The sequence below is a fragment of the Mesoplodon densirostris genome, chromosome 4 (genome assembly GCF_025265405.1).
Source record: "Mesoplodon densirostris isolate mMesDen1 chromosome 4, mMesDen1 primary haplotype, whole genome shotgun sequence".
Classification (NCBI taxonomy): Eukaryota; Metazoa; Chordata; class Mammalia; order Artiodactyla; family Ziphiidae; genus Mesoplodon; species Mesoplodon densirostris.
The window spans coordinates 28,909,303-28,922,080 of NC_082664.1; the positions used below are offsets into that span (position 1 = coordinate 28,909,303).

A 12,778-nucleotide genomic window follows, 5' to 3' on the forward strand; every position below is an offset into this window, starting at 1 on the left:
GGTGGTCAGTCTCTTTGCCCCTGACCAACATGTGGGTAGTGGCTTTTGACCTCTGGCTTAGAGACTCTGATGGTTCCCTTCCACACAGCTGGGTCTTCTGCTTTAGGGATGCAAGTTGGGCTATCTTCGGAAGCCGCTATCTGAAATGCAGAAGTTGGCCATCTGTAGACTGACAGCACTGTCTGTGGTCTGTGAAACACCAAATCTTGGAGAAGTACCTCTTTAGAAAGGTTATTAATACTTCCTTTGCCCACGTGCCACAATGATTTTCTGCAAGAAAGAAAAAAAAAGGAGCCTCCCTCATGTGCCTGCGGAGAGAGCTTCCTCCTCATCTGAAGCCCTGGCTTCCCATTCCTCCCTCTTTGCTAACACTGAGCTGGCAGAACGTGGCTGGCCCAGGAATGAACCTTGTCCCCAAGCTGGTGCTCCAGATACTCTCCTTACCAGAGGTCTAATTTCGTGTCGTGTTCCAGGAGAAAGGGCAGCAGTGCTTGAGCAGGAGAAACAGGGATGTAAATCAGACTGAGAAATATTTATTGAGTGCATGCTGCTTGGAAGGCGTGGAAAGGTTAGGTATTGAAATAGGAATGGCCACGGGTTAGGTGGAGCATTAGTTTTCAACTCTGGATGCATGTGGGATCACAGAGAAGTTTTAAAAAATCCAAATGCCCAGGTTGCACCCATACCATTTACATCAGAATGTCTGGGGAGTGTAGTGGAAGTAGTCAGGCATCAGTATTTATTAAAGATCCCCAGATGGTTCCAGTGTGCAGCAAAGTTAGGGAACCACTGAAATATGCTATTGCCCTGGACAAGACCCAGATATTCTGTTTTCAGTGGTCTGCATTGGGTCCTAGGTGGGTCCTAGGCACTGGCAGTCTTTAAAAAGCTGCCAGGTGGGGCTTCCCTGGTGGCGCAGTGGTTGAAAGTCCGCCTGCCGATGCAGGGGATACGGGTTCGTGCCCCAGTCCAGGAAGATCCCACGTGCCGTGGAGCGGCTGGGCCCGTGAGCCATGGCCGCTGAGCCTGCGCGTCTGGAAACTGTGCTCCACAACGGGTGAGGCCACAACAGTGAGAGGTCCGCGTACTGCAAAAAAAAAAAAAGCTGCCAGGTGATTTCAGTGTGCAAAGGTGATTCAAGTAAATAATAAAGGGAAAGGCATGTGGGCATTATCAAGATGCCCACAGCTGGTGGTCTTTTCCCATCTATATGGTCTGTATCGCTCACAAGATGGAGCTTTTGTGGAGGGAGAATGAGTTTTGGTGGATTTCAGAGACAGCTGGTGATGGTAGACACCAGATGCTGAGCACTTAGTAGCCTATCAAGGAAAATGCGTTGGAGAGAAAACAAAATTTCCTTAGAACCAGGAGTGAAGGCCCAAAACGGTGTAATCCTCTGCTCTAGGTCACCAGGCTTTAAGGTCTCAAAACAGTTTTGAAGTAATCCCAAGTGCTCTTAGGATCTGCATGTGTACAGGCTTCAGGCATGGCTGTTTCCAGGGGTTTGGGGGCAGATGCCATTTGGCTCTCTATTAATCCTCCTTTGGAGTACCTCAACTCTGGGGCTACTTCCACAAAGCACTGAGCAATTTCCCCATTTCTTTCTTTCCTTCTCAGTACTTTTATTTCTTCTTAGAAGCGTAAGTGACTACAGACATAAGGTCAACATGGGGTCCCTGCAGTTCCCATCTTACCTCCCTGACCCTACCTCCTTCCCCCACTAGAGTCTCATCTTCACAGCTCTTCTTTTTTTGTCCCTAGGTTCTTCCACTCCAACTGGTCCAGTGGATTTCTTTTCATCTCATTCCTGTCTTGGGATTCTGCCTTCCTGGCCTCCAGGACTTCATCTCTCTGCCCTGGGCTCTGGGGCTGGTGTTCTCCATAAGCAAACAGTGCTGATGGTGCAGTGGCGACACCTCCCTTCTATTCCTGTTCTTTTCAGCTTTGGTTTGCTCTCAAGACATGTGGGTAGTGGTGATAGTTCAAGTCATGGTTCTTATGTTTTCTGAAACTTCTTCTTTGGGGACATATTTTTTATCTTTTGCTTACATCATTTCTAAAATTCTTCCTAGGAATTTTTTGTTAAATCCAGACTTAGTGTTCTCAGCTCATATATATCACTAGAAGAACTTTGATCCTGGCAATAAGGATTTACAGGCTGTAACTTAAAGGCTGGGTCCTGATAGCTTAACTCGACAATGTTCTAGAGACAACACTGATGAAGGGCATTAATTGTGATGGAGGGTTGGTGAGGAGGTCCTGCTTCCTACTAGGAAGATAAAAATTCAGCATCATGGGAATCTGGAGAGGAAGATAAATCTTGTTTTTTCAAGCAAAGTGAATTGAGGGGAGACGCTAATTGATGCTACAAGTTTTGCATTAACTATTAACATCTTTATGGATTTTCTGAAAGACTTAAATTTACTTAAACCCCACAAAAGTTGTATTTTGAATATAAGTGAGGGTAGAAAAAGAGAACCCAGAAGTATCTAAAACTTCTTAGTAGAGTGGGAACTAAATAATAAAGATCATGTTTTATCAAATGTAATTATGTCTGAAAACCGGTCCGCAGTTAGGAGCTCTCATTTCTATTCTCAGCTCTAACACTGACTCATCGTATGGCTTGAAGCAAGTCACTAAACAACTTTGGACCTCAGCTTCTCCAGATGAAAAAAGGACAATTAAAATACTAGATAGAGGAACTAGCGTTTATGGAGCAACTGCTCTATGTCAATGTGCTAAGTGCTTTATATTATGTTGCAGTATTTCATTCAGCAAATATTTGTTGACCACCCAGTGTGTACAGGACATTGTGCCTGGCCTCAGGGAACAAAGCAAAGACCTTGCTCTCTTAGAGCTTAAGTTCCATTTGGGTTGGGTGATAATAAACGAAAAAGAAAGAAAGAAAGAAAGAAAAAGAAGGAAAGAAAGAAGGAAGGAAAGAAAGAAAGAGAAAGAAAGAAAGAAGGAAAGAAAGAAGGAAGGAAAGAAAGAAAGAAAGGAAGGAAGAAAGGAAGAAAGAGAGAAAAAGAAAGGAAGGACAAGATACTCTCAAATAGTTGCAAGTGCTATATAGATAATAACACCAGATCATGTGATAGAAAGTAACCTGGGGACAGGGTTACTTATGTAATGTGGGAGGTGGCATTGGAATTGGGACCTGAACAGCAGAAGCAGCTTGCAGAGCCCAGAATCCATGGGGCAAGGTGTGGAGAAGAGAGTTCCAGGTAGGCATTAAGTGCAAAGGCCCGATGCAGGTAGGAGCTTACATTGTTTGGAAGGCCAGGTGACTGTAGGAGAGTGAATGGGTGGGTGGTAGGAAGAAGTGATCACTGGGTAAGATGAGATTAGAGAGGTAGGCAGGAGCCCGACTGCGGTGGCTTTGGGGCTGTGGAAAGGTATTTGAGCTTTATTCTGATTGGCCTGATTTATATTTTTTTAAGAAAATCACTTGAGGTGTATTAAGGAACATGATTATAGTGGTGCAAGAATGGAAGCAGAGACAACAGTAGGGAGACTGTTGTCTTATGTAGGTGAGAGAAGAAACATTTCTGTAAAGGGTCAGATAATAAATATGTTAAGCTCTCTTGCACACATTCTGTTTCTCTTCCTCACTCTCCTGATCCTCCTCCTCCTTTTTTTTTTTTTTTTTTTTTTTTTTTTTTTTTTTTTGCAGTACACGGGCCTCTCACTGTTGTGGCCTCTCCCGTTGCGGAGCACAGGCTCCGGACGCGCAGGCTCAGCGGCCATGGCTCACAGGCCCAGCCGCTCCGCGGCATGTGGGATCTTCCCAGACCGGGGCCCGAACCCGCGTCCCCTGCATCAGTAGGCGGACTCTCAACCACTGCGCCACCAGGGAAGCCCCTCCTCCTTCTTTTTTAACAACCCTCTACAAATGTAGAAACCATTTTTGGCTCTTGGGTGATACAAAAACAGGAGGTTGCCTGCTGGATTAGGCCTGACCAGCTGGGCAGTAGTATGCCGAGCCCTAGCTTAGAGAGGAGTAGAAACTGATCAGCATATATTTAGGACACAGAACTGGTAGGACTTCCTGATGAACTGGCTCTGTGTGGGGTCGGGTTAAGAGAAAGAGGAAACAAGGATGGCCTCAGTGAAGAAGTAGAAAGTGGTGTCATTTACTAAGATGGGGAAGCAGCAGCTTTGGGAATAGGGGGAGAGGGGATATCAAGAGTTAAGTATGAGTTGCCTATTAGTCATTCAAGTGGAGATGTCAAGTAGTGAGCCTGATAAAGACTCTGGAGTTTAGGGGAGAGGTCAGGGCTGGATATTCACATTTGGGAGTTATCGGTCTATGGATGCATCTAAACTCATGGACTGGATGAGATCACACAGAGTGCAGTGCAGAGGTTCCAGGACCAGCTCCTGGGGGACTCTAGAACTTAGAGGACCCATAGAAAAAGTCCTTGGAATCACTCTCTGGGTCAAAGAGTATGACACATGACAAATTGTTTTCCAAAAGGGTCTTTTGCCTCTACACAGAACGCATCTTGTTTTAGCTATTTAAATACACCCTGTGAGTGGGACTGTACAAACGAATAGGCAGGGGCACTGGAGTTAGGAATCCTTGACAGCTTTTGCGTTGGAGCTGGGGATCCTCAAGCCACACCAGAGGATTAGGCTGGTTAAAGGAGGCATCAAAGGGCCACAGCTCTTCCAGGGACTTCCAACCACAGAATTACCCAGCAAGGTTATTACAAATGCAGATTTTTAATAAGAGCTTCTGATTCACTGTCTGGAGTGAGGTGTGTTTTAAACAAACTCCCTCTCATACAAACAAAAGTTTGTGAAACTTGTGGCTTAAGGATAGACTGGGTGGAGGGTGTTTCCTAGTGACATCTCTTCACCTCCACAGTCTGGGGGGTGTGGGGGTGGTGGTTCAGGAATCTTAGGTGAGACTGGCTGGGAAAGTTTCAGGATGATGGATGGCAGAGCACTGTTAGGCCAGGAAAAAACAGTTTCTCTAGTTGTGGGACACTTTCCATTTGCTCTCCAATTCAGAATGAGGCCTTTTCCCCAAACAGATGTAAAATGGTACCTTGTTTAACGCTGATGCGGAGTTCAAAAATTCTAGTTCCCTAGGAATATCTACTCTGCCCTCTAGTTACACAGCACAGAGGGTAGATTTTTTTTCCTCTGTCCTTATATGGAAACAAGATCACATTTTTTAATTAAAAAAAAAAGATATGAGGACTTCCCTCGTGGCGCAGTGGTTAAGAATCTGCCTGGCAATGCAGGGGACACGGGTTCGAGCCCTAGTCCGGGAAGATCCCACATGCTGTGGAGCAACTAAGCCCGTGTGCCACAACTACTGAGTCTGCACCCTAGAGCCCACAAGCCACAACTACTGAGCCCACGTGCTGCAACTACTGAAGCGCGTGTGCCTAGAGCCCTTGCTCCATAACAAAGAGAAGCCACCACAACGAGAAGACCGTGCACGGCAACAAAGAGTAGCCTCCACTCACCGCAACTCGAGAAAGCCCACACGCAGCAATGGAGACCCTACACGGCCAAAAATAAATAAAAATTTAAAAATTTATTTTAAAAATATGCTCATTGTTGGTGAAACTGAATTAGTACCTACATTTTGGATACATTAGGGATTAAATAAATTTGTTTGAAAACAGCTAAGGAATAATGGAAGAAATTTGCTGTTAGACCTTCTGCTAGGAGCTAAGGAATTAATCTTGCATTCATCGAACCATTATTTATTGTGCCTTCTAAGTGCCAGGCACTATTTTAGATTCAGGAAATAAAGCAATGAATAAAATAGGCAAAAATTCCTGCCCCTGACAAAACAGATATCCTAGTTAGGGAGACAGATCAATAAGTGTGATAAATAAGTAAAATGTATGCAGAAACTAGATAGTGATGAGTACTAAGGAGAAAAATATAAAGGAGGGAATGAGGGACAGGAAAGAGCTGGGGGCCAGGATAAGCGAGAATATAGAACAGGAAGGGACTTAAGAGCTGTGACTGAGGAAAGTAACTCAATTTCCCTAAGTCTCAGTTTCTTCACCTGTAAAATAATATGTAATAGCACCTTTCTGAAGATGGTTCAGGCCCTCAGACTGACTTTGTCACTTTTTTTTTTTTTTTTTTTTTTGTGGTACGCGGGCCTCTCACTGTCGTGGCCTCTCCCGTTGCGGAGCACAGGCTCCGGATGCGCAGGCCCAGCGGCCATGGCTCACGGGCCCAGCCGCTCCGCGGCACATGGGATCCTCCCAGATCGGGGCACGAACCCGTATCCCCTGCATCGGCAGGCGGACTCTCAACCACTGCGTCACCAGGGAGGCCCCTGACTTTGTCACTTTTAAACTATGGGACTTTGGGTACAAAAGTTTTCTGGACTCTCAGAACCTCAGTTTCCTCATCTGTAAAATCAACAGATTTCTCCAGCCTATGTCCCATGGGTTTTGAAAATGCCAAATGAGACCAGTAATATTTGTGAAAATATTTTAAAACATATAAGCTATTATTTAAATGTAAGAAATTTAAAGAAAACACACACACAGGTATTTTATGGGTGGCAGATCTCTTGCTGATGGTCAGCAGAGCCTCAGGACTAAGAGTAAACGATGAATTAGATAACGGCTTGGTTCTGATTCCCTGCACTGGCAGGGAAAAGGCCAGTGCAGATTATCAGGATGTAGTGAGTAATGAGCAATCATATCTTAGATCAGGGGTAAAATAATCAAACTAAGTGTTCCTAAGTAGACACCTCATAAGGTAATTATTATATGACATTTGTCAAATTTTAAAATGCTTTACAGCTCCTTTATGTTTGTTCTTGTTTTGTTTGTGGGACTTCAGTTCCAGGAAAAGATTGAAAAAAGTTATAAATACAGAACAATTATTTAATTTACTAAGAGCAGACAGTCCATCTTCTGGGTATTTCTGTAGATGCTCAATAAACATGAATCGAAGTAGATAATTCTAAACATAGGCTGTGGAGTACTCCTTTTTTATCTTCCTATTTTCTTCAGCCCTGAATATTTGATAGCATCCCCATAATGGTTCGTTAAATCAATAAACATGTCGGTATGCATGCGTGCTATAGTGTCTGGCACACAGTAGGTAGTCAGTAAATATGTGTTAAATGAAAGCATGAATGATTACCATGTAAATTTTCTTACTATAGACTAGCCAATTTGATCCCTAAAGTAATTTAAACATTTAAAACACACCAATACTTGCTTTCCCTGTATAACGCTTATCTGGTAAACTGCATTAGGTTCATCTCCCACAGTGGGCTAAAACAAGGTTTTTTTTTTTTTTTTTTTTTTTTGCGGTATGTGGGCCTCTCACTGTTGTGGCCTCTCCCGTTGCGGAGCACAGGCTCCGGATGCTCAGGCCCAGCGGCCATGGCTCACGGGCCCAGCCGCTCCGCGGCATATGGGATCCTCCCAGACCGGGGCACGAACCCGTATCCCCTGCATCAGCAGGCGGACTCTCAACCACTGCGCCACCAGGGAGGCCCTAAAACAAGGTTTTAATCAATTTAAATACAGAATCCAAATTTAGTTTGAATAGTACCTAGCAGAGTAGGTGCTCAATGTTTGCTAATTAAGATGCACATTCAGAAATCAGTTATTCCAGGGGCTTCCCTGGTGGCGCAGTGGTTGAGAATCTGCCTGCCAATGCAGGGGACACAGGTTCGAGCCCTGGTCTGGGAAGATCCTACATGCCGCGGAGCAACTGGGCCCGTGAGCCACAACTACTGAGCCTGCGCGTCTGGAGCCTGTGCTCCGCAACAAGAGAGGCCGAAATAGTGAGAGGCCCGCGCACCGCGATAAAGAGTGGCCCCCGCTTGCCGCAACTAGAGAAAGCCCTCGCACAGAAACGACGACCCAACACAGCCAAAAATAAATAAATAAATAAGTTTATTTTTTTAAAAAAAAGAAAAGAAAAGAAATCAGTTATTCCAGCCCAAATACCCGGCTCAGGAGCATGAACTGGGCACCTCCAGCTCACATTCACCAGGTGACCTCTACCCCTTCTCTGAGGTTCTGGCCCCCGCTCGCCTAACAGCCAAATTAGAATATTTTCTCAGCCTCTCGAAGTCTTCCTCTCAAGTGCTCCATATCCCAACTGTCACCAAGGCGCTGGGAGAGCGCACCCTCTGCCTCTGCCCCACGTCCGGTGCGCCTGGGAGGTTGGTGGGCGGGCCCAGCGATGGGCTTTGTGGCTGTTTCCTATTGGGGCTTGGTTGCTATGATATCACCGACCTTAAAACTAGCGGGCGCTACTTCCGGATGTTCAAGGAGAATTGCTTCCTGGGCTGCCCGTACTTGCTATGGTCGACTGAGCGGTCATAGAGCTTAACAAAAATGAAACTTTTCCCGGAAGCTTCTAGAAAACCTCATTTAACCACTTTAATTTGAAGGCATTACGTGGTATCATATGCCTTCTTCCCTTTAAAAAGATTCACTATACATTTTTCATCTATTTGCCAGCCTCCAAAATGGCGCCGGCGGCATTGGAAGGTCAGAGGTGAGTTACGTGATCCCTCCCGGTTCCGGCGCGATAGAGGCCCAGGGTGGTGAACAGTCTCCGGCACGATGTCTGGTTTCTCTGGCCTACAGGCCCAGCGTGGCCCTTGCCCGTTAGCGTTGCTGCTTTTACTCCTGCTTGGCCCCACCTCGGTCCTCGCCATCTCCTTTCATCTGCCCGTTAACTCCCGCAAGTGCCTCCGCGAAGAGATCCACAAGGACCTGCTGGTGACGGGCGCGTACGAGATCACCGACCAGTCTGGGGGCGCCGGCGGCCTACGCACCCATCTTAAGGTGAGGTACTGGGTGGGGCGGGGAGAGAAGACTGAAGGTGTCGGCGAGGTAGCTGAGGACCCGAGAGTCCGGCGGGCGGAGGCCTGGAGGGCGGTCTGGCCTCCCGGAGCGCTAAGGGCGAGCCGTCGAGACCGCCCCCTCACCCCGCTCGTTGGCTGTCGCGGGGCGGGGCTGGGCGCCAAAGCTGGGAACCCATTGAAGGGCCACCCGGCCTTGGCGGATGTGGTGACAGCTGAGCGGGGACGGCCTTGACTTTGGGTCCTTGTCACGGTCCCATACCTGTTTTGGTCTTAGGTACCTTGAACTGTAACTAGGGTCTCCAGAGAAGTCTTTGGATGCTGATTATGTGTAGGGACCGGCATCTTAAGACACATGGATACCTGCAGGAAAACGACGGAAGCACTGAAGCTTACTGTGAATAACAAAAAGCTGTTATTTCTTGAGCATCAGCTGTGTGTCAGGTCCTGTGCTACTGTACACGTATTACCATTTAGTTCGTACACTACCCTACCAAGTAGGTACTGTTAGCCTCATTTTACACATGAGGAAACTGAGGCTCAGAGAGGTAGTAGAACATACTGGTGTCTGAGCTGGAATTGATTCTTAGTTTGGGAGTTAAGCAAGGTGACAGAAAAGTGCTGCAATCTTATTCTCTTCTTGTTTTTTATTTGTAATTCCTGTGATTGATTAAAGTCGATTATTGGTCACAAAACGGTTTCAGTCTCTAGTCCTTTCCTTTCTGGTACCCCAGAGTCTGGACTTGGCCAAGTTTTCAGTAAATTTCAGTGATACTCTTGGATGGTGACAACTACTACTATAGTGCCGTTTGGTCCCATATTACATTTAGGATGACCGGGCCTGATCTTTGAAACGTTAATATAATTTGATATGTCAAGATTCGATTGTATCTTAGGTAATTTTATTCATTCACTATAAGCACGTGGTTTTTGTTTTTAACAGAATGGGTCTTGAACTAAACAGGAAGAAACATTTTTACTTTTTAATAGAGCTTCAGGTATAATAAGACCATAATTTATTTTTAAGGTATTGGAACCCAGTAGTAGTAACAGATGCAGTTTATATAAACTTTATTTGAGAGATATAAACTGTTTTCAGTGCTGTTGCACAATGAGCCAGCCTTTTGTTATTCTCTTCAGGTACCAAACACCTTTGGCCAAGAAAGAGATGATGGCATAATTTTATATGCTTAGATACAACATTTTGGGGGTCGTGCTTCTGGCTCTTCAAAGGATGTGTAGTGCATAGAATCAGAGAATTTGAGCAATGAGAGTTTACTCTCATCTTTAGTGTTGCCCCCTCTGATTTGTACCTATGTTTTAAAACCCTCCCGTGGCTGACTATTCTTCATCTGGTAAAATGTAAATTTCCCAGCATACTCTATAGCGTTCTTCATGACCTGTTCCTGAAGCTTTATATGCTTTGTCACTCCCCACTTTGCATTTTACACATGAACCACCCTGAACAGTACCCTAAACTCACTTATTTTCATCTTATATTGTAATTACTTATATTTATATCTTGTGTTCCTCATTAGACTGTTAGTATCTTGAGGGCAGGAATTATTTTCATGTTTGTATTTTTCAGAATGTCAAGCATACTGCCTTGCTTCTAGTAAGCACTGAATACAGGAAGCATATAGTGTAGCATAGTCTTATGGGAATTACATCTGTATCCAAGGCTGCTGAAGGGACCTCGACAGCAGGAGTCTGTGCATCTACGCACTAGCATTTTACCATCACACAGTTGCTCTCCCCATGTCTGCTCTGTTCTCTTGCCACTAGCCAGCTTAATCGGACTACTCCTGGGGTCCTTAACCTAAACGCCAAGTAGGTAATGTAAATGAATGAATTGGGCCAGCTATAAGAAAAACAGCAGTGATGTTAAATGGGAGATAATTGGGAGTAGTGGAAACTGTCAGTTTGGAGTAGCCAGTACTCATCTCTCGATGTGGGCCTGTTGCCACATCTGATTTTTCAAATGAAGTCAGAAATCCAGATTTTCATGTGAAAGCTCCTGATTTTAAAATGTCACCAACTAATTCAAATCAGTTTTGGCATTTGTTTATTTTCAGTTTTATAGAGAAGAGTGCAGTCAGTCCACTGTGTACACATTACCCAGATTCAACAATTATCAGGTTCTTGTCACACTTGTTTCATCTTAACTGTTTCTCCCTTCTCATTTTATGCTGAACTGTTTTAAAGTAAATCCTAGATATCATGGTATTTCAGTCCTTCATACTTAAGGATGAATCGCTTAAAAATTATGAACTTAATCACAATATTATGTGGCTATAATCATACCTCACAAAGTTAATAATTCCATAATGCTATCTAATAATACCCAATTCATATTCAAATTTCTCCACTTGTCTCAAAAATATCTATTTAAAATTAATTTGTTGTATCACTCAAGTCTCTTTAATCTATAGCAGTCCACTCTCCCTCCCTGCCCCCGCCTTTTTTATATGCTTGAAATTGTATTGTTGGAGTCAGAGGTCCTTAAATCACGTCCTACATTTTGGATTTGTCTCTGCTTCCTTGAGGTGTCATTTAACGAGTTCTTTCCCCCATATTTCTTGTAAAAGGAATCAGCTGTAAAGATGTAACTAGATTCAGGTTTATCTTTTGGTGAGGTTACTTTAAGGGTGGTATTGTGTACCTCATGTGGCATCATGGCAGAGCACACAGTACTTTTTGTGCCCCTTAGTGCTGGGAAGATAGATCAGTGGGTTCAGTTGGGTGTATTAGTGTCCAACTGCTGCTATAACAAATTACCATGAACTTAGTGGCTCACAACACACATTTATCTTACAGTTCTAGAGGTCAGAAGTCCTAAAATCAAGGTGTCAGCAGGACTGTGTTCCTTCTGAAGGTTCTAGGGGAGAATCCATTTACTTGCCTTTTCCAACTTCTAGAGACCACCTGCATTCTTTGGCTGGTGACCCCTTCCTCCGTCTTGAAAGCCAGCAGCATAATACCTCCAAAACTTTCTCTCTCTTCCTTTCTCCCACCCAAACCTGTCTCCCTCCTCAGCTTCCATCATCTCATCTCCTCTGACTCTACTACTTCCCTCTTTCCCTTATAATGACCCTTAATTTAATCCACATCTGCAAAACCCCTTTTGCCACGTAGGATAACATATTCACAGGTTCTGGAAATTAGGCTATGGACATTTCTTGGGGGGTGGGGACATTATCCTGCCTACCAAGGTGATAACAGCCTGAAGCCTACAATGTAAAACTTCCAATTAATCTTTCACTTAGGAAGCCATTGATGACTTATGTAAATTAATTGTTTCATTAAGGTTGTGAAGTGATGATTTTCTAATTGTTGTTCCTTTCATATTTATTAGCTGGAATTATTAAAGAATTCATCACTTGAGGCCATTTGGTTACCCTAAAATTTATAATTCAGGAAGGAAAGTCGGGGTAAGTGCAGAGTTTATTCCTTCTTATTGACAGTTTTCAGAGTAAGGAAGTTGCCCTTGTCATTTCCAGTGTAGTCTGAAGAAGGTTGTTTTTGTTGTTTTAAGTATTATACTGAGATCATTTTTTATTGTTGGTTATTTCAATTTTTGGAGTCATTGTTTTAGTCATTTGCATTCGTTCTCTATGCTCACTTGTCTCTTTGGCTCCTGTATCCTTTTGACACAATCCTATTAGACTTTGATAGCTGCCCTGTTGTGTGGAACAACTAGGTGCCCTAGGCTCATCTTTTGTATGTCAAACTCCTGACCTGGATGCAGCTGTTCCTCCAAGAAGTTGTGGTTCCTTTTTGTGAGAAATGGTATTTTAGAGACCGTTAAGTTGGCTGTCATTTTTAACAGTTTAATATATTGTGCAGGCCACAGACCTATCTGTGGTTTGACCCCACTCCTTAGCACAGTTTGCAACCTTTTTCAAAGCCTCTGTCCACTTAGTTCTGCTTTGTCTTAAATTTTGACCACTCGTAGCC

The 12,778-nt window shown here is 44.3% G+C and overlaps 1 protein-coding gene across 1 annotated transcript in view; it reads left to right on the forward strand.

Moving 5' to 3' along the window:
• The first annotated feature begins 8,318 nt into the window (after positions 1-8,318).
• Positions 8,319-12,778, forward strand: part of TMED10 (transmembrane p24 trafficking protein 10) — a 43,750-nt gene continuing 39,290 nt past the window's right edge. The window contains exon 1 of the mRNA XM_060095803.1: positions 8,319-8,804. Within this exon, the coding sequence (XP_059951786.1) occupies positions 8,580-8,804 (225 nt within the window). The 5' untranslated portion in view covers positions 8,319-8,579. The remainder of the gene's footprint in view (positions 8,805-12,778) is intronic.